Source organism: Budorcas taxicolor, chromosome 8 (assembly GCF_023091745.1).
Source record: "Budorcas taxicolor isolate Tak-1 chromosome 8, Takin1.1, whole genome shotgun sequence".
Taxonomy (NCBI): domain Eukaryota; kingdom Metazoa; phylum Chordata; class Mammalia; order Artiodactyla; family Bovidae; genus Budorcas; species Budorcas taxicolor.
Genome location: NC_068917.1, coordinates 53,827,869 through 53,849,568, shown reverse-complemented (window position 1 = coordinate 53,849,568; position 21,700 = coordinate 53,827,869). Strand labels below are relative to the sequence as shown.

The window sequence follows — 21,700 nt, the reverse complement described above, 5'->3', positions numbered from 1 at the left end:
TAAGTTCATGTTCTAAGTCTGTGAGTTTGTTTCTGTGTCATGCTTTTCTGTAGACAGCAAACATGTTCTACATTGTGATCATCATGGCCATCGTCCTCCTGAGCTTTGGAGTGGCACGGAAAGCCATCCTTTCACCAAAGGAGCCCCCATCCTGGACCCTTGCCCGAGATATCGTATTTGAGCCATACTGGATGATATATGGAGAAGTCTATGCTTCAGATATAGATGGTATGTAGAGCATTCCACCACTCTGTGGAAATCAAACCCTTGTAGACACTCAGAGTTGAAAAGAACTCTGGAAAACAACCATCTGAATCTTAAAAATGTCAAGAGTTTGTGGTATTCTGCTAAATTAGTGTGCTAAATATTTGTCCACGGTCATAGGACTGTAATTCACCTTGTCTCTCATTCTTTAAAATTCTTTCTTTGCAGTTTGTTCAAGCCAGCCGTCCTGCCCTCCTGGTTCTTTTCTTACTCCATTCCTGCAAGCTGTCTACCTCTTCGTGCAATATATCATCATGGTGAACCTGTTGATAGCTTTCTTTAAGTAGGTTATTTTAATCAAATATGGTTATTTTGTATCAGTCAAAATTGGTGAAGTATTTTGAAAGAGTCACATGTAACCTTTGTTTTAATGCATATCATGCTTTATCACTGTGGTTTTATGGTTTTAAAAATATGGGCATGGGACTACTGGTAGGAAGGTAGCAGAGTGTAAGAAGAGAAAAAACAATGTGGGACTGTAATAAAAACAGAATTAAAAGAGATCAGACACTGTAATTAAGCAATAATTTGGAATCATGGAGAATAGCAATTGATGAGTTGAAAGTTGACTAGAGAGTCCTTGATAACTTCTCTTCATCAGCTCTCATTATATTTCATTCTCTGTTTTCGTCAGTATCACTTCACTTCTTCGCAGTTTTCTTTTCCTGGTTCATCATCTTCTCTCCAACCTTTTAACACTGGGATTTGTCCCTGGGCCCAGACCTTTTGTTTATGCTTCGTTTGGTGATCTCTTTCAGTTTCCTGTATATATGTTCTGTCTCTTGACGAAGTCCAGTGTATATCTTCAGCCTACATCTCTTTCTTGAACTCCAATTCTATAGGTCCAGCTGCCCTGTTCTGTTGCCAGTCAGACATATAATAGATTTCTGAGCTTTTAAATGTCCAAACTCTTGATTTTCCCTCTTTCCAAATATACACTTATTCTTCTTATAGTTGTTCCCACATCTTTAAAGAAGAGCACACATTTCTGTCAAAGCTTCATCTTTTTTTTTGTCATTCAGGCCAAAAACCTTGGCCTTCTTATTGCCTCTCATATTTCTAAGTTTAGATTGTCAGAAATACCTTTGACTCCACCTTCAAATAGATCCTCAGTCCAACCACCTGTCAGTACCTCACTGCTACCACCACAAAGCCTCCTAATTATTTCTCTGCTTCTGTCTTTGGCCCCTGTATTCTTTTCTCAACACTGTAGCCCTAATGACACTTAACAAACCTAAGGATGCTATTTAAAAGTGCAGCTGCCCTTTCCTTCCATCATCTCCTTGGTGTACCTGGTCCCCCTTACTCTTCTTTCTTTATCCTACTCACTTATATATATGCAAATATATTTTATAATTTATTTATATATTATTTTTGCCCCCATTTATCTCATTCTGGAATACAGGCTTCATAAGAACAAGTTTGGTTTTTTGCTTTTGGGTTTTCTTTTTTCCTTTTCTGCTTATGAATTTATCCCAAGCATTGAAAAGAGTTTAATGGACGAAAGAAATCAAGTGACATGATGGAAAGGAACTAGTTTTTTCTGAATGCCTCCTTTATGCCAGCCACTGTATGAGGTATTTTATTTATTATCTTACTGAAAAGAGAAAGGGAAATCAATGCATAGAAGCTAAGTAAAGAAAGTAGAGGAGATACGGCTGAAAGCAGATAAAATAAAAACACAGGCAAAAACCGACTATTGTTGCATGTATATCAGGAAAATCTTATTAGTTATTACAGGATTATATGATAACTGTCATCTTTCTTTAGTCTCAACATTTTATGAACTTGCAACATTTGCTGGTGTTTAATTATTATAGCTTTTATTCTGACATTTAAATAAGATCAGTGGATATGAGATTTTTGTTTCTCAAAAATAGCAGGTGTCAAAAGAGAGGTTGGAAAATCCTCCCACAGGCCAATCTTGTCACTGCGATGAACACACCGAGAACCATACAAGCTTCTTGTTCAGTTCCTAAGTTGTGTCCCACTCTTTGCAACTGCATGGACTGCAGCATGCCAGTCCATGTCCTTCCCTGTCCTTCATTGTCTCCCAGAGTTTGCTCAAACTCATGTCCATTGAGTCTATGATGCCATCCAACAATCTCACCTACTGTTGCCCCCTTCTCCTGTCTTCCATCTTGATTCTTCCCAGTTATCAGGCTCTTTTCCAGTGAGTTGGCTCTTTGCATCAGGTGGCTGAAGTAATGGAGCTCAGTATCAGTCCTTCCAGTGAACATTAAGGGTTGATTTCCTTTAGGATTTTCATCCAAGTTGAGCAACCCCAGATCTGACTACTTATCCAAAAGCCCCTTTCCAGAATCTGTGATGGTTACGAAGAGCCTGACAAACACTGTGAAGATCGCCACCTGCTGGTAGACATGCTGTAGTCACACTTGGACTGGGAGTAGCACGGAGCTATGGCCATCCTCAAACTTGATTGTGCAAGAGAATTACTTGGAGGACTTGCTGAGACAGGGATAGCTAATTTGGTCGTTCTAGGGTGAGTGAGTGGAGAAGGCAATGGCGACCCACTCCAGTATTCTTGCCTGGAAAATCCCATGGGTGGAGGAGCCTGGTAGGCTGCAGTCCATGGGGTCGCTAAGAGTCGGACACGACTGAGCGACTTCACTTTCACTTTTCACTTTCATGCATTGGAGAAGGACATGGCAACCCACTCCAGTGCTCTTGCCTGGAGAATCCCAGGGACGGAGGAGCCTGGTGGGCTGCGGTCTGTGGGGTTGCGCAGAGTCAGACACGACTGAAGCGACTTAGCAGCAGCAGCAGGGTGAGTGAGTAAGTGAAAGGCACTCAGTCATGTCCAGCTCTTTGCAAGCCCATGGACTGTAGCCTGCCAGGCTCCTCTGTTCCTGGAATTCTCCAGGCAAGAGTATTGAAGTAGTTCCCTCCTCCAGAGGATCTTCCCAACCCAGGGATCGAACCCAGGTCTCCTGCATTGTAGGCAGATTCTTTACTGTCTGACCCACCAGGGAAGCCCCATTCTGAGGTAGGGCCCAAGAATTTGTATTTCTGACAGGTCCTCAGGTGATGCTAGTGCTGCTGGCTCAGTGACTGCACTTTAAGAATTGCCATTAAATCCGGTTGTCAGTGCTTTCTTCATCTATCTTATGTAATCTGAAACTTCCCCTTTCCTTTTCCCTCTCTTTTTAAAAATCGAACTAAGTGTCATGCAGGATCTTAGTTCCAGGACCAGCACCCTGTGCCATGGCAGCATGGAGTCGTAACCACAGGATGCAGGGAAGTCCCTCCCCATTCTTCAATCCTAAGCTGTTTTTCTCCGAGATAGTTTGAGTTTCTTCTCTTTACCATTCCTGCAGTTTAGGGTTACTTGCATTTCTATTTGTCAAATTTGTCTGCCCTTCTTAAGTGCTTCTCTGCCATCTTTCTCTAAAGAAATAAATTCTATATTAGCCCAAACAAAATATTAAGATAGATATTTCATTGTGCCCTCCCCACCCATATCATATCATAGACTTAAAGTTATACAGTTAAGGATGACATATTGCTTGAGAATGGATACCACTCATGACAACTTCATCACAAGCTCTGTAGCATCAACATGTTTTTCTGCACTATTTGTATATTGTAATTGATACAATAAAGGGGAAAAAAATCCAAAGTAGCCAACCAATAGGAAGTTATTTTTAGTATAAAGTTAATGTAAATAATTGATCTAGCTTCTAAATCAAAGTTCTGCTTATTGGTTTATTTTAGGATAAATTGATTTTTATTGCTTGCCTCATCTTTTTTTTTCCATTTGAATGTTTTAGCTAGGGTTATTCTAGCACTTCTCACATTTGATAATTAGGAGAATCTGTTCATAAGATTGATAATATAGAGGAACATTAAAACCGTTTATCATTAAGGATGACTTATGGACTGAAAAGATCTTATGTGAAAAAAGATAGTGAATCAAGAATAATGTTACTTCAAGAGGACAGTTTCTGTTCATTGTATTTAAAATGTTAGCATTTTCTTCTCTCTGATTGTAATTTCTACCTTTTGCATATTCTGATTAGCATATTTTATTGTAGAGGGTGATTAATGTGTGTTGTTTGGGGAAGAAGAATCATAAATGCGATGGATATTATTTTTATTGGCTAACTACTGGTCACATCAGGTGAACCAATAATAAGCTGGAAAATAAAGCAGTCATCTGTCATGTTTCAGCATTCTGTATTAAAACACTGTTCCTCTTTTACTGCAACTTACAGTAACGTTTACATAGATCTGAAATCCATTTCAAATAACCTGTGGAAATACAATCGCTATCGTTACATCATGACCTACCATGAAAAGCCTTGGCTGCCCCCACCTTTTATCCTGCTGAGTCACATTGGTCTCCTGCTTCGCCGTCTTTGCCAGCACCAAGCTCCAAATGACCAAGAAGAGGGTGATGTTGGATTAAGTAAGTTTTTAATTGGTGGCACAGGAGAAAGAAAGTAAAGAGCAGAGATCCGAGGTGAAGACACCTGAACATTGTCGATTAAATTCAGGGCACAGGTTGGAAGGCCCTGGGAGTTAAATTAAAAGACTATCAGTTGGGAACCTGGGTCTAAGTAAATACATTGATCTCATGTGGTTATAGTATCTTTTGCTAAGAGTAATTAATAGTTTGAAAGAAAGAAATGGGTAGGAATAGAATCTCTGCTTGGATTTGTAAACGCTTTTTGTCACCTGGAAAGCCTGTATTTTCTCTGCTTAACTGGGAAATCATCAGAATAGCTCGTAGAGAGTAGTCATCCCAGTGACCCATACTTATTCCTTGTTGATGAAGATGGAATCCAAATTGAAAGGATACAGGTCTTGTGGATTAAAGGAAATAGATAAACCAAACTTTGTCTAACTTTTTCACTAGAGTCAAGGCTCTCTGGTTCTCTGATTTACAGAATATGGAGGTCATTCTCTATAGATGTCTCATATTTTCAGGAACTTCAACTCAGGATGCAGAAATGCGGATTCTCTCTCTTTTTGGCAAAGCTTAACTCGACACATTTTGAGATTTTTTTCCTAGTTCATTTTGCTTATCCGCATCTTGACAGCATGATATGACTGTCATACTAATCGTCATAAGAGAAATTCATTCTTTTGGTTTACAGATCTTCTGTAGTTCCTCTAGGCCCATTGGTACTAGGCCCGTTTCTAGATAATTCCTAGATATAGAGGAAATGGCATAAATCCAAAATCCTTTATCTCAATTCCTAAATCCAAAATATATCTGAAAATGGAAAGTCTTTTTCTTCTTAAGTTAGAGAAAGACTCATTTGGATAGAAGAGGCTAATGGGACTAATGTAAGCCACTTATCCTCTTTATCCCTCGTAGTAAGAATATCATTGATTTTGCTGCAGAAATAATGTGTTTAATTTCAGAATATTGCTCTAGCCCCAGTTAGGAATTTTACTTCATTTATGGCATATGCATTATATTACATTTCCAAAACTAGAAAAGTAAACTTCTGAATTCTGAAACAGACTGGTTCCAAGAGTTTCAGATATGGAATTGTGGACTATCTGTACGTTTTGGTGAGCCCTTAACAAGTGTTATCACAAGGTTGACAGGGTGGCATGCTTTTGCTCCTGCTGGTAATTGACTCTGTGAAATACTTTTCTCTTCTTGAACCACTGTACTGACTTATTTTTCTTTTCCATTTCTTTCCCTCAAGAGATTCAGCCTTTATAAGGAAGCCAAAGTACAACTGAAGTTAACTTAAAGGCTTATAATTATATTATAATTTTTCATCTTCTAATAGAGTGCCATCCCAGAATAATTATAACAGGAGAGTGTGAACCACTTGAGAGATCCTGGAATTAACTAGGATTTGGCCAGATTTTATAGCACCATAACAAAGAACCCTTTCCTGAGCTTTCCTTGATATGAACTTATAGGGTGATTCTGGTATAAAACTTGAGGAAATATTCTGATGGGTAGAGGTGCACTCACCCTGACTTTTAGGAAATTCTTAATTTTTCTAAGATTGCCTTTGAGCCTCTGTATTCAGGTTCAGGATGTTTGCACACAGGGTAGCAGTGCCACCTGGTGGACAGTTGCAAGAAAATGTCACATACTGCAAGCTGTACCTATCGCAATCACTGGAATTGCTTTGGGGATTATTTGCTCTCAGGAATCCACAGAAGGTTCAAATCACACAATTCTAAAGTTCCTTACTCATACAAAATTCTTTAATGCAAAGAAAAATTTAGAGCTGAGTGCGGATGGGGAGATACTGGATTTATTTATTTATTTTTTTGGACCTGAAAAATTCTATACTGTAAAAATCAGAAAACATTGTGAATACCTTTTGTGGCTGAATATTTTCTTTTAATTATCCTCTAAAATTAATATTTTTGTTAATTTGCATTTTAAATAAATTCTAGAACCTTTGAATTTCTAATTAATTCTGGAGAACTTTAATGGTTCTTTCTTGGTTTTTCTTTTTTTTCCCCCCTAATTTAGGTGAAATGGTTGAAGGAAGAAAACATTCCAATTTTACCCTTTTTGCAACAGCATTTTTATATTTAACAAGTATTAGAAACTTGCTTAAAAGATAATGATTTTTTCTGTTAGGTAAGAGTCAAGGTGGTATACCACATGTGATCACTGAAGTTTGATATAGACTGCATTAGTTTCATAACATCATGAAATGATGTGTCTTTTAATGAATTAGTTATTGTCAATGAAGATGTATAGCCTTGATTGGCCATTGATAATACTGGCAATAATATCTTTTTTCAATAAAAGAACTTAGTACATACCAACTCAGTGCCTTTATAAACTCAGTGCAACAAAGGTACAACTTTCTTAAACTTCCTGGATTCTCTGAAATAGACGTAGGCTTCTTCTAACCTTGATTTTAACCTGTGGGTTACTTGTTGTGATTTTGATAGTTTAAATAGTTGGTGGAGGAACTGCCATAAGCATACAAATATGATAGATCTTTAAAAGTATTCTAACGTAGGAAGATTTTGAAGATAAAGTATCTGATCCACATGAGTCGTGTCCAACCCCCCACTTCAGTATATAAAACATCTAGGAGACTCAGCCTCATGCTTCCAGTTGTTGGTGCATAGGGCATCCCAGTTGGTGTTAGTCATACCGTGTGACAAGGCTGTAAACTATTATCACACAAACTATAGTTTTATTCATTTTCAACACCAGTAGAAGAAAAGTCACTCAGACGTGGTCTCAGCTTCCTATGGAGGGGGAACGATGATTCTTTTTATATACTATACTTACTTCCACAGAACTCTACCTAAGTAAGGAGGATCTGAAAAAACTTCACGATTTTGAAGAACAGTGTGTGGAAAAGTACTTCCACGAGAAGATGGACAATCTGAATTGTAGTTGTGAGGAACAAATTCGAGTGACATCAGAAAGGTAAAAGCTCTATATGTATTTTCACCCCCTAAACTGCTACTTAAAGCTGATTCTTTCTAGAATGGCTGAAAAAAAGTAGAAGGTCTACTTTTAAAACCTAAGGTTTTGATCCTCTAAAATTTTCTCAAGTAGTGTGTAATATTCTTGTAATCATTGCACATTTATTGAGCATCTGCAGGGTTCTAGACAGTCTTATAAGTTAGAGGAGATAAATGATGGATGAGACCAGGGGCCCTTCCTTTGTAGGACTTCCATTCTAGTGCGTGCTTGTGGAGGGGTGGTGGGAATGGAGGACAAAAAAGAAATATGGAATTTAATGCCAAACCATAAAAGAGCAATGAAGAAAAACAAGTAGTATAAGGGAATAGAGAATGATGGCAGTGAAGGGTCTGTTGGAGTTGGGTTGGGTTGGGTAGGTTGAGGAGTTAGGTGCAGGAGGATCACTTTGAGGCAGCTGAGGAGGAGAGACCTGAGGAAGGTGGGATGGTGCCCCAAACTGGATGCGGCTGTGTCCAGGTGGGATGGTGCCCCAAACTGGATGCGGCTGTGTCCATGTGGGATGGTGCCCCAAACTGGATGCGGCTGCGTCCAGGAGGGATGGTGCCCCAAGCTGGATGCGGATGTGTCCAGGAGCAGTAGGCTGGTCCTGAAGAGGGCAGGGGCAGGGTGCCGGTTGCACTGGGAGTCGTGGAGCTCTCAGGGAGCCTGACCGGCACTTGTGCACTGAGTTGAGGGCAGCTGAGGGTGAAAGTAGAGACAGAGATCAGAGGCAGATTTTGTAAGAAGTTTACCTCTGAAGCAGGGTATGGGCACATGGTGGGATTCTTTTGTTTCATGTGGCAATAACAAAATTAATGTATGTGTTCCTGGAAATGGGAGGAGCTGCAGGAGCCAGAGGAAAGAAGTGATTTGCTGAGTGAAATCCTTGGGAAGGGGAGTTAATGGTGGAGACCAGGAGAGGATGGGCAGCGTGGGTGTGGCAGAAGGATGCAGCCGGGCTGCAGGAACCAGGGCAATCATCAGTGAGGGTATCTGTGGGTGGGTGTGATTGAGGGGGGAATCAGTGCAGGAAGGCCATTCAGAGTTTTGAGGAAAGAGGAGATGTGTTGGAGAAAGTGAACAAAATCAGATTCTAGTAAGATCAAAGCTGCTATGCATGTATTACTAATTGTAGGTGTTAAAATAATGAAGGATTGCATGTGATTATATGCATTTTTCATATTTAGCTGTAATTGACCTAACAATATATGTTTCAAGCATATAGCATGATGGTTCGACATTTGTGTACTATGAAATGATCACGACAGTGAATCTGGTTAACATCCATCACTGTACACAGTTACAGATTTTCTTCTTGTAATGAAAATATTCGTTTCCAAGGCAAACCATTCAATATCACAGTAATCCAAGTCTATGCCCCAACCAGTAATGCTGAAGAAGCTGAAGTTGAATGGTTCTATGAAGACCTATAAGACCTTCTAGAACTAACACCCCCAAAAGATGTCCTTTTCATTATAGGGTCAGTTCAGTTCAGTTCAGTCGCTCAGTCACATCCGACTCTTTGCTACCCCATGAATTGCAGCACACCAGGCCTCCCTGTCCATCACCAACTCCCGGAGTTCACTCAGACTCACGTCCATCGAGTCGGTGATGCCATCCAGCCATCTCATCCTCTGTTGTCCCCTTTTCCTCCTGTCCCCAATCCCTCCCAGCATCAGAGTCTTTTCCAGTGAGTCAACTCTTCGCATGAGGTGGCCAAAGTATCATTATAGGGGACTGGAATGCAAAAGTAGGAAGTCAGGAGATACCTGGAGTAACAGGTAAATTTGACCTTGGAGTACAGAACGAAGCAAGGCAAAGGCTAACAGAGTTTTGCCAAGAGAATGCCCTGGTCATAGCAAACACCCTCTTCCAACAACACAAGAGATGACTCTACACATGGACATCACCAGGTGGTCAATACCAAAATCAGATTGATTATATTCTTTGCAGCCAAAGATGGAGAAGCTCTATACAGTCAGCAAAAACAAGACTGGGAGCTGACTGTGGCTCAGATCATGAACTCCTTATTGCCAAATTCAGACTTAAATTGAAGAAAGTGGGGAAAACCACTAGACCATTCTTGTATGACCTAAATCAAATCCGTTATGACTATACAGTGGAAGTGAGAAATAGATTCAAGGGATTAGATCTGTTAGACAGAGTGCCTGATGAACTATGGACGGAGGTTCATGACATGGTACAGGAGGCAGGGATCAAGACCAGCCCCAAGAAAAAGAAATGCAGAAGGGCAAAATGGTTGTCTGAGGAGGGCTTATAAATAGCTGTAAATAGAAGAGAGGTGAAAGGCAAAGGAAAAAAGGAAAGAGATATCCATCTGACTGAAGAGTTCCAAAGAATAGCAAGGAGAGATAAGAAAGCCTTCCTCAGTGATCAATGCAAAGAAATAGAGGAAAACAACAGAATGGGAAAGACTGGAGATCTCTTCAAGAAAATTAGAGATACCAAGGGAACATTTTATGCAAAGATGGACACAATAAAGGACAGAAATTGTATGGAACTAACAGAAGCAGAAGATATTAAGAAGCAGTGGCAAAAATACACAGAAGAACTATACAAAATAGATCTTCATGACCCAGATAATTATGATGATGTGATCACTCACCTAGAGCCAAACATTCTGGAACGTGAAGTCAAGTGGGCCTTAGAAATCATCATTATGAACAAAGCTAGTGGAGGTGATGGAATTCCAGTTGAACTATTTCAAATCCTCGTGAACTTGAATCCTCATGCAACCACATGGACTGCTGCACACCAGGCTTCCCTGTCCTTCACCATCTCCCAGAGCTTGCTCAAACTCATGTCCATTGAGTCGGTGATGCCATCCAATCATCTTGTCTTCTGTCATCCCCTTCTCCTCCTGCCTTCAGTCTTTCCCAGCATCAGGTTCTTTTCTAATGTGTCTCCTTTTTGCATCAGGTGGCCAAAGTATTGGAGTTTCAGCTCAGCACCAGTCCTTCAGTGAATATTCAGGGTTGATTTCTTTTTGGTTTGCTGTTACAAAATTTCCCAGACTGGATGGCTTACAAGCTGCAGAATGTTATTGCTAATAGTTCTGGAAGCTGGAAGTCTGAGATCAGGGTATGAGGATGGTCAGGTGAACGCCCTGTTTGGGTTACAAACTTCTGTTTCCTTACGTGGTAGAAGGCGCTAAGGAGCTCTGTGGAATCTTTTATAAAATAGAGCATTCATCCCACTCATGAGGGCTTCATCCTCATGACCTAATCACCTCCCAAAGGCCACATGTACCAATACCATCACTTTTGAAGATTAACATTTCAACATATGAATTTTGGGTGGGGACACAAACATATAGGGCATAGCAGGGAGGATAAATAAAGACATATTTAGAGAAGAGAATTCATGAGATGAGTTAAGGATTGGATGTGGTGGTAAGGGAGTAGATGGAGTCCAGGACGAATAGTATCTAAGGCAGGGTAATGAGGTGAAAGGTGGCACTGTAGGGATAAGGAATACCAGATGCATGGCAGAGACTGAGGCAGCGGGTAGAAGCAATGAGGTTTAAGTTTGTTGAGCCTGAGATTCTAGTGGCATATTTAGCCAGAGATGTCTGGAAGGCTTTACATATATGGCTCTGCAGCCCAAAGGGCAAAATTTGAATAGGAAATTTGGTAGTCACCTGCCTATTGTAGGAAAATAAAACTATGGGAGAGGAAGTGATTATGCTCAGGAAGCAAGTGTAGTGAGCAGACTCAGTGGGTCCTCACCCTGAGAGGTGTCAACACCTGTGTCATGGGCTGAGGAAGAGGAACTCATGGAGAAGACTGAAAAGAATTGGTCAGACGAGAATAATGAAAACTAGGAGAAGATATTATCATGAGTCAAGTGAATACAGAGTGAATCTTGATGATAGTAACAATAGTAAACTGAACACCAATAATCATCATATGCTATTACCTTTTCTTCAGTTTTTTCTTGGTATTTGAGTAGAGAAGGATTAGATGGTAGATGGGTAAGTAGCTTCTGAAAAATATTTTAGATGCTTTCAAAGGCTCTAGTATTTGATTATGAAGCCCTAATTTAATTTCAAAACACAATTGATCAAATTTTCTTTTTGATAGAGCTATTTCACGAGCCCTCTTTTTACACGGTGGTCCTTATTGAGGTCGTTCTGAAAGTGTTAGTTGCTCAGTTGTGTCCAACTCTTTGTGACCCCATGGACTGTAGCCCACTAGGCTCCTCTCTTCATGGGATTCTCCAGGCAAGAATACTGGGGTGGGTAGTCATTTCCTTCTCCAGGGGATCTTCCCGACCCAGGGATCAATCCCAGGTCTCCTGCCTTGCAGGCAGATTCTTTACTGTCTGAGCTACCAGGGAGGGAAGAGTATTTTCTGGCAGTAACAGCAGTAGTTTGAAGAGGGAGGGAAAAGACATTAGGAAGACATTTGTATGTTTGCCTGCCTCTGAAGAAGAGATTATCTGTATCCTTACAGAGTTAGGGGAATTGTAAAAGTGGAAAGAGAACATATTAAGTCTGTTTTATATTTTACTTTCTCTATTTGGAATGCTGGCTACTTTTTGTCCCTAGCGATGTAAGCCAGTGTTTTCTCTCTCTGTTCTATGGAATAAGTTGTTAACTAGGGATTTTTCCATAGTAAGCATGTTTGGTTACATTATATTTGGAAAGTGCTACATCTTAAAAAAAATTTTTTTAAACTATCATATTGAGCAGTGTAATTCAGCAGAGTTATAGCTTGAGCAAGTCCCATCATTGTTTTATCATGATATCTTACTGAGAAACATTTGTGAACAACTCCAGGCATGGAAAATGTGGGTGCAAATCATTCATCCTTCGTGGGACTCTAGGACCCCAGTAGGACTTTGCTTGGATCCCTGCTGAGTTGCTGAGACGTGCTGGAGGGCAGTGGTTACTGCCATTGAATATGGAGTTGCACGCTTTGGCTTTGAAGCCTCACTCTTTCACTGACCATATGATGGGTAATGTGACCTATATTCATGAAGGGATAGTAGAATGCCTACCTTATAGGGTGGTCATGTGGATTAAATAAAATAATGTATAACGTCTGGCACATAATGAGCACTCAGGAACACTGTGATTATCATGATGATTATAATAATACTTTCTATAATTTCATTTTACAATATCTAGTCCAGAGACCCACAGTGAAACAATAACCATCCTGGTCTCCCCCTCACTTTCTGACCTTGCACAGAAGAAACAAAAATTATGAGAATTTCTTTTCCATGTCAGAATGGCTAAAAGACTTGATTAATGTAGATTGTGGTTGAGAAATATAATTAAAATATGTTTCATAGGATATTGAGCTTTAGAAAAGAAGTGCCTATGAAAGCAAGAGGACCTGATGTGAGGGTGACCAGGTTATTTGCCTAACAGTCTCTATTGTAGCAGATTACCTGTGGCTCTGAATACTTGTTGGTGTCTATTGTATCCTTCTGATGGGGCTGCTGCTAATGGAACTTAATGAGTCTCCATTACTGTTGTTCGGACTGTACTGTTTTTGAATTAGATGAAACAGTGTGCTAGATGGAGAGGCTCTAATGAAGCATATTTGGAAGTGAATATACATATATTTTGTGCTCTTTTCTTCATCATCCTTGCCAACTCTAGTTTTACAGGTTCCAGAAGGTCAGGAAGCCTTTACTAAGGCTCTACTGAGTTATAGAAGTTGAAGCAAGAGAGGGCTCCACCCACCTAGATGATAATAAAAATGGAAAATACGACCCCCTTTACTCTTTCATTTCTATCTGCAAAGATTCCAGAAAGAAGGGGAGGATTTCTCAATCCATGTGACCTGGAATATATTCTAGAGAGGGGACATCTGACACTATTCTGGAAAGTGCTTCCTAGAACCGAGTGCCAAGCTCTTCATGATAAAATCAATCATTGCTTCTCCCAGCCCCCAAATAAGAGTGGGGACAATTTTTTATTTCTGCATATGGTGATATGAGTCATGAAACTGTTGACTATATTCCCTCCCTTGCTGCTTTTCACTTTATTTCTGTTTATCAAAGATTTTTAGTATTGAGAAATTGGAAAGTATATCCCTTTCTGCAAAGTAAAGAATGAAACAGAGGAAAAAAGGAAAGAAATAAAAATGTCATAACTGTATTAATTTCCTGGGCTGCCATAACAAAGGGCTTCCCAGGTGGTACTAGTGGTAAAGAACCTGCCTGCCAATGCAGGAGACATAAGTGACCCGGGTTCAATCCCTGGGTTGGGAAGATGTCCTGGAGGAGGGCATGACAACCCATGTCAGTGTTCTTGACTGGAGAATCTTATGGATAGAGGAGCCTGGCAGGCTACAGTCCATAGGGTCGTAGAAAGTGAGACACAACTGAAGTGACTTAACACGCATGCACGCACACCTAACAAAGTACCAAAAATTTGGGTGTCTCACAACAATAGAATTTTGTCCTCTCACAGTTCTGGAGGCTAGAAGTCCAACATTACGCCGTTTGCAGGTCCATGCTTTCTCTAAGCATGACTCCAGGGGAGAGTCCTTCCTCACCCCTTCTAGCTTCTCTTGCTTGCGGACAGCCCTTGGTGTTCCTTAGTTTGCAGATGCACCACTCCAGGCAGAAGGTAGTTGTCTCACATTTTCCTCCCTCTATGTCCAAATTTCCCCTTTTTATAAGAATATGAATTATACAGGTTTATGGTATACTTTAATGACCGTATTTTAACTTGATTACCTCTGTAAAGGCCCTCCTTTCAAATAAAGTCACGTTCTAGGAATACTGGGGGTTAGGATTTCAACTTATCTTTTTTTGGGGGGTACACAAAACAAAACCTATACCCATATAACAGAGATAGATATAGATATATTTTCTTTATTCTTTCTAATTCTCTGAATGAAATCAATTGTTAAATTTAATTTGACTCTGCTTGCAATGTACTTTTGTACTTGCATAACTGATGGTGTCTGATGCTGCTTTTACTTGAACCACTGGTTCAATATCATAATTTGGGGCTCAAGTATTCAAAATCACTTAAGAATTGCCTCAGGCTTCCTCTGATTGTAGGTTTCTTAAAATGGGCTTTGTTTGAAACCTGGGATGCTTGTTTATACTGTAGGCGTGGAATTTTATTTTAAAAGATCTATAAACTTTTTCTAATTATGATTTTTATTATTGGCTCTATTCCTATCCTTCCGGTTTCATCCTCAGGATTTCCCTTGTCTACCAAAATAGCACAGTGCTTGACAATAGGAGATATTTTAAATGTTTGTCATGTAAGTTAATGAATACATTAATGAGTGCAAATAGGCTGATTGATGAGATGATTGGAAGGATAACTAGCTGGAAATGTGGTTCTGAAATACTGGAGAGAAATAAGGGCCAGAAATGCAATTTTTAATTTTCCTTTTTCTGGTGATAGTGGGAATTACAGGAGCGGGTGAGAGCACCTGGGATGAGTACCTACTGGATAGAGAAGAAGGCAGAAGACAGACCCAACATAGGGAAGCCACGTAGGCTGGGCAGCCACCTAGAGATGGAAGCAGAGCAGGAAGAGAGGAAGGCCAGTTCCCATCAGCTTACTGCATTTATTGGTTTTCTCCCTCCCTTTACCCTTAGGGTTACCGAGATGTATTTCCAGCTGAAAGAAATGAATGAAAAGGTGTCTTTCATAAAGGACTCCTTATTGTCGTTGGACAGCCAGGTGGGACACCTGCAGGATCTCTCTGCCCTGACAGTGGATACCTTAAAAGTCCTTTCCGCTGTTGACACCTTACAAGAAGATGAGGCTCTCCTGGCCAACAGAAAGCATTCTACTTGCAGAAAACTTCCCCACAGCTGGAGCAATGTCATCTGTGCAGAGGTTCTGGGCAGCATGCCACTCTCTGAGAAGAAGTATCAGTGTTATAGCATGCCCCCTTCTTTGCTGCGGAGCCTGGCCAGAGGCTGGTATCCTCCACGAGGGCAGAAAGGGCCCTTTCTTGAGATTACACATCAAGAGGCTTCAAATGTAAGAGATGAGCAAGGAGAACAAGAAACAGAAAATCATGTAGTTGCTTCTGGGGTGATGCTGAACAGACAAGCACACCCAAAATATGGCCAATATCTCCTGGTCCCTTCTTATTTAGAACAAGTTTCTTATCCTGCAAAAACTGACTTGCCTCTGTCCAGACCATCTGTGGAAGCAGGTACAGATGGGCTGACAACTGAACATGTCAGCCAGACTGAGGTCCCTGTTCATCTGATGTGGCAGACCCCGGGTGTCTCAGCCCAGGGCCCCATGGTGGAAACCAAGGAGCAGTGTGAGTCACTTGCTCAGATACCAGCCAGACCAGACGAGGGGGAACAAGTGCTCCCCACTTTGATTTGCACACCTGGACCCACGAGAGTGACCTCCCTCCCTTCCCAAGTCATGAGCATGCAACCTGGAGGTGGATATGTGAACTGGGCATTTTCAGAAGGTGATGAAACTGGTGTGTTTAGCACCAAGAAACACTGTCAGATCAGCGTGGCCTCCTCTTGTAACCATGACTCCAGACAGAGTGAACACGGCCAGAGGCAGATCCGGGGCAGATCCCTGTCTGATAACTCCGCAAGACTGGCCCAGAGCAATTGCTCAGAAGCACTTCCACGGCTCCAGCCAAACACATCCTTTCGAATCAGTCCGCTTCGGAAAGACAAGCCCTTCACTGGGAATCAGAGCTTGAGATTACACAAGGAGGAGAAGTTGAAGATCTCTAAGATTAAAAGTAAGAAGTAAACATTTCAAAACCAGGATTAAATTCTCACGTTGCTCCCATTCTCATTCTCCCCATTCTCTCAGTCTTACCTGTGAAACAAAATGGTTCCACATACTGTCTTTATTGTCTCATGTAAATCATTTCTGTTACAGATCTATCAAAATTCTCAGAAATAGGACAGTCAAAATGGATCAAAACAAAAATGCTAACCAAGGATAGGAAACTGTCGAAGAAGAAGAAGAAAACACAAGGACTACAGGTGCCAGTAAGTGCCTTTTACGTTTTTGGCCACTGAGGTAGTATCCTATCTTAGCTTGATTTCTCTTTATTCTAAAGTGCCAAGTACACAAAATAACACTGTCCTAGAAGGAATGGAGATGTAAATCTTAAGAGTCAGCAGAGCTGATTTGCAACAATTCATTTATCAACTCATAGGTTGAAGGACTTTTGTGTTATTTTCAGTTTTTGGCTATTCCACTTAAGCTGTTAAGAACATTTGTGTACGAGTCTTTGTGTGGACATATGTTTTCATTTCTCTTTGGTAACTAGGAGTAGAATAGTAAAGTCATATGGTAAGTATTTGCTTAATTTTAGAAGAAACTTACATTGCCACCAGTTTATGAGTAGTGGTTTATGAGAGTTCCAGTGGTCCACGTCCTTGCCAGTCCTTAGTAGGCTCAGTCTTTTTGATTTTAGCACGTCAGTGAGTGTACAGTGGTATCTCACAGTGGTTTCATGTGCCTTTCCATAGTGACTAGTGCAAAATCACCTTTTGAAGGAGACTTAACGTCCATAAAGAATGGCTTCCTTCAGGGAACATGCAGAGTTGCTGGGATCCCATAAAATATGAGTTTAGAATTGTGTTCTAATTATGTTCTAAAATGGCCAGAGTTAACATCAGTATTAACTGAGCTCCAGTACTAATAACTTGCTTTTTGTTATCTTGTAGTTTGTCAGTTTATCTCGTTTCTTCTCTGCCCCTGTGAAGCACACGAGGCAGCCATTATTGTTAGCTCCCTGTTATTTTAATGATGCAGGGAATGGAGCTCATAGACATGAAGTGACTGGCCCAGTTCATGTAGTTTCTGAGTGACAGGGATAGAATTCTAACCAGTTCTTTCAGACCCTTATGTTTCTGTTGTTTTGCTTTATACCAGTGGTTCTTAAACTGTGGTCTCCCATCAGCATTACCTGAAAACTTAAGAGATTCAAATTTGCCCTCTCCTCAGACCTACTAAGGGCTTCCCAGGTGGCGCTAATGGTAAAGAACCCACCTCCCAATTGCAGGAAACATAAGAGACGCAGGTAGGATCCCTGCGTTGGACAGATCCCCTGGAGGAGGGCATGGCAACTCCAGTGTTCTTGCTTGGAAAATCCCATAGATAGTGGGGCCTGGCTGGCTACAGTCCATGGGGTTACAAAGAGTCATAAACGACTGAAGGGACTTACCACACACGCACAGACCTACTGAATCACACACAGATGCTGAGGGTGGGACCCAGCAATCTGTGGGTTTAACACAGTCCTGGGTGATTCTGATACGCACTCAAGTTTGAGAAACCCTGCTGCCCACCCTCGTTCTCAGTCATGACTGCAAATAGGAAAGTCACATGGATGCTTGTGTCCTGCCAGCAGGAGTGATGGAAGTTTAACACTTCCCAGGTGATTTTAATGTGCAGCCAATATTAACAACCACTGTTCTTCAACATGCGGTTGTTGTTCTGTTGCTCAGTTGTATCCAACTCTTTGCAACCCCATGGACTGCAGCACACCAGACCTCACTCAGTTCTCAGTTCAGTTGCTCAGTTGTGTCTGACTCATTGTGATCCCATGAACTGCAGCACTCCAGGCCTCCCTGTCCATCACCAACTCCCAGAGTCCACCCAAACCCATGTCCATCGAGTCGATGATGCCATCCAACCATCTCATCCTCTGTCGTCCCCTTCTCCTCCTGCCCTCAATCTTTCCCAGCATCAGGGTCTTTTCCAATGAGTCAGCTCTTCGCATCAGGTGGTCAAAGTATTGGAGTTTCAGCTTCAACATCAGTCCTTCCAATGAACACCCAGCACTGATCTCCTTTAGGATGGACTGGGATGGACTTTAGGATGGACAGCACAACAGATTTCACTGTCCTTCACCATCTCCCAGAGTTTACTCAGACTCATGTCAGTGATTACTGTGATTTGGAATCTATTCAGATTAATGTCACTCTGTTGCAACAAGTATCTTTCTTTCCAGGTCATAACAGTCAACACCTGCTCTCAAAGTGACCAATTGAACCCAGAGCCTGGAGATAATAAGATCTCAGAAGCACAGAAGGGCAGCAAGAACTGGATTCCAGTGTCCAAATTTAATCAGATAAGTATGTGACAGTCTGCATTCTTTTTTTTTTTTTTAATTTTTATTATTACTTTATTTTGCTTTACAATACTGTATTGGTTTTGCCATACATTGACATGAATCAGCCACAGGTGTACATGAGTTCCCAATCCTGAACCCCCCTCCCACCTCCCACCCCACATCATCTCTCTGGATCATCCCCGTGCACCAGCCCCAAGCATCCTGTATCCTGTATCGAACATAGACTGGTGATTCGTTTCTTACATGATAGTATGCATGTTTCAATGCCATTCTCCCAAATCATCCCACCTCTCCCTCTCCCACAGAGTCCAAAAGTCCGCTCTACACATCTGTGTCTCTTTTGCTGTCTCGCATACAGGGTTATCATTACCATCTTTCTAAATTCCATATATATGTGTTAGTATACTGTATTGAATTACCCAAACCCTGGTGGTTTCCTCAGGCTATGGTCTTTAGAGCAGCGGGGGTCCCTGCTGTTCTCTCAAGTGGAGGTGAGAGAATGAGAAGGGGCCACACTTTCTTAGAAAAATAGCTGTTTTCTACTTTTAGTTTTTATGAAAGAGATGCAATTTGCATTTGCTTAATGGGATAATTGTCAGAATTCAGAAAAGAGAAATTAAAATTAATTAAAATGTAGATAGTCTCCTATTCAGAGCGGTTGAATCTGCATCAAGGAGTATTCATTTAGTCTGACTTATGGGGTGAGTTGTCCAGTGTTATATATTCTTTAAAGTTCAGGTGACGTTGATATGGGCCCTTACACAGAACTCAGCAGTAGTTGGTTATTTACAACTGCTCCCATATAGTGTTTATTCCATCGGCAAGATTCCCTTAAACTTAATAGTAATGATGTTTGTAGAGGATAGAAGACAGATCGGTGAGCTAGGAATGAAGACTGTGAGCTCAGCATAGACTGTGAAATAAGCCTGGACAGATACATTGAGGACATATTATGGAGAGAATAGGTAGCAACGAACTGAACATTGAACGTCTTACATTTGATAATGAGACCCTTACTAATTTTTAAACAGAAGGGACTATGTGGTTAGCAAGTCATAAAAATTTAAAATTATTTGAAGTACGAAACTTAAGGTACATGTATTAGTTTTAGATATACAACATAATGATTAGATGTATGTCTGTGTTGCAAAACTAGTAGCACAATAAATTAACATCCATCACCACCTATAGTTAACAATTATTTTTTCTTGTGATGAGAACTTTTAAGATCTATTATCTTAGCCACTGTATAGTATTGTTAAACTATAACCACCATGCTGTATATTACCTGCCCATGTATTTATTTATCTTATAGCTGGAGTTTGTACTTTTTGACCATCTTCTCTTATTTCAAAAAAATTCAAACTGAGAAAGATGGGAGTGGCAGGAGGGTTCTGGCAAAGACTCTCGTTTAAATCTGATGATCAGGAAGAAAGAGAAGACCTAGAGAATTAGGCTAAATCCAGGTATTTGGCTAATCTGAAGACTGCAGGAGGCCTAGTGTCTTGATCCACATTCTGGGTTGAGAACTTTGTTTTTTTAAAAGCTTGTCTGAGTTAAGAATTGAAAAAGAATTTTAAAAAAAATTTGAGGGTGCCCTGTTAGATAGCTCCTTCTAAACACAAAAGGTAAAGTTTTGAGGAAATTAATTATAGAAGGAAAAGCATAGTTTTAGATTTTCATGGAGGTATTTTATTTTAATTGTAGTACTGAGCTATCATATTTATCATAATTTTATGATGTTATGAAAAGTGTCACATATACAATTTTTTGATTTTTTCAGCAGCTTTTTTTGTATTTTCTGTATATATTTTTTCCAACACCAAATAGTAGGAAAAAATAACAACTACTTTTAGCCAGGGACTTTTAATAAGTATTTTTCTCAGAACTAATCCAACCAAATATTTATTAAATTATTATTGATTGCCTACCATATGCCAGTAACTTTGTAAATACCAGGTATAAAAAATATTAACAATAATGGTCCTTGTTAAGTTTTTTAAAGAAAAGGCTAAAATTTAAAACTATTTGCTGGCATTCTTTTCTTTCTTTTTTCTTAGTTTGATTTTGTCTTTTTTAAATAGCCTACAGTAATGCTTGATTCTGCTGTTAAGAAAGAATTACTAACAATTTGGATCTCAAAATTCATGTAGTTTGAATAAAGCATGGATGACAAGGTTCAGAGGAAAGTGAAAATTACTAAAGGTGTTTTATAGGAAGATAGGGTATGGATAATTCTTTGATAGAGTACTATTAATTGTTATAAAAATAAGGGTGACTATGGAAGAATAGAAATGGGGTAAATAGCTTTTAACCACTTGAGTAAAAAGGACAAAAGAATCTTGGTAAAACTTGCCTAAAAGAGAAAAGTATATTTCAATTTAGATAAATGCACAGTGTTGAGCAGAGAAGGCAATGGCACCCCACTCCAGTACTCTTGCCTGGAAAATCGCATGGATGGAGGAGCCTGGTGGGCTGCAGTCCATGGGGTCGCTAACAGTCGGACACGACTGAGTGACTTCACTTTCATTTTTCACTTTCATGCATTGGAGAAGGAAATGGCAACCCACTCCAGTGTTCTCGCCTGGAGAATCCCAGGGACGGGGGAGCCTGGTAGACTGCTGTCTATGGGGTCGCACAGAGTCGGACACGACTGAAGTGACTTAACATACAGTGTTGAGATCTTTTATTTGTAACTGTGATTCACATATAACACATTTTCATGTATTCTCTAATTTTTTCCTTCCTTTTAACAAGGTCTAGAATCTTACATATATCAGAAAATGAAAACTAAAGAAGCTGAACGACATCCTATACAAGTCAGTGATTATGGAAGGCAGTCTCAAGAGGTGAAAGCATTTTATATGACATTTTAAAAGCTCAGTTTTCACCCCCTCTCCTCCCACTTTATTCTTTCTTT

At 40.3% G+C, this 21,700-nt stretch overlaps 1 protein-coding gene across 1 annotated transcript in view; it reads left to right on the top strand.

Annotated features, from left to right (window-relative positions):
* Nucleotides 1-21,700, top strand: part of TRPM6 (transient receptor potential cation channel subfamily M member 6) — a 101,571-nt gene that overhangs the window by 55,407 nt on the left and 24,464 nt on the right. The window contains exons 22-29 of the mRNA XM_052645402.1: nt 54-228; nt 433-547; nt 4,500-4,693; nt 7,528-7,660; nt 15,299-16,428; nt 16,572-16,684; nt 18,658-18,781; nt 21,538-21,629. Of these exons, the coding sequence (XP_052501362.1) occupies nt 54-228; nt 433-547; nt 4,500-4,693; nt 7,528-7,660; nt 15,299-16,428; nt 16,572-16,684; nt 18,658-18,781; nt 21,538-21,629 (2,076 nt within the window). The remainder of the gene's footprint in view (nt 1-53; nt 229-432; nt 548-4,499; nt 4,694-7,527; nt 7,661-15,298; nt 16,429-16,571; nt 16,685-18,657; nt 18,782-21,537; nt 21,630-21,700) is intronic.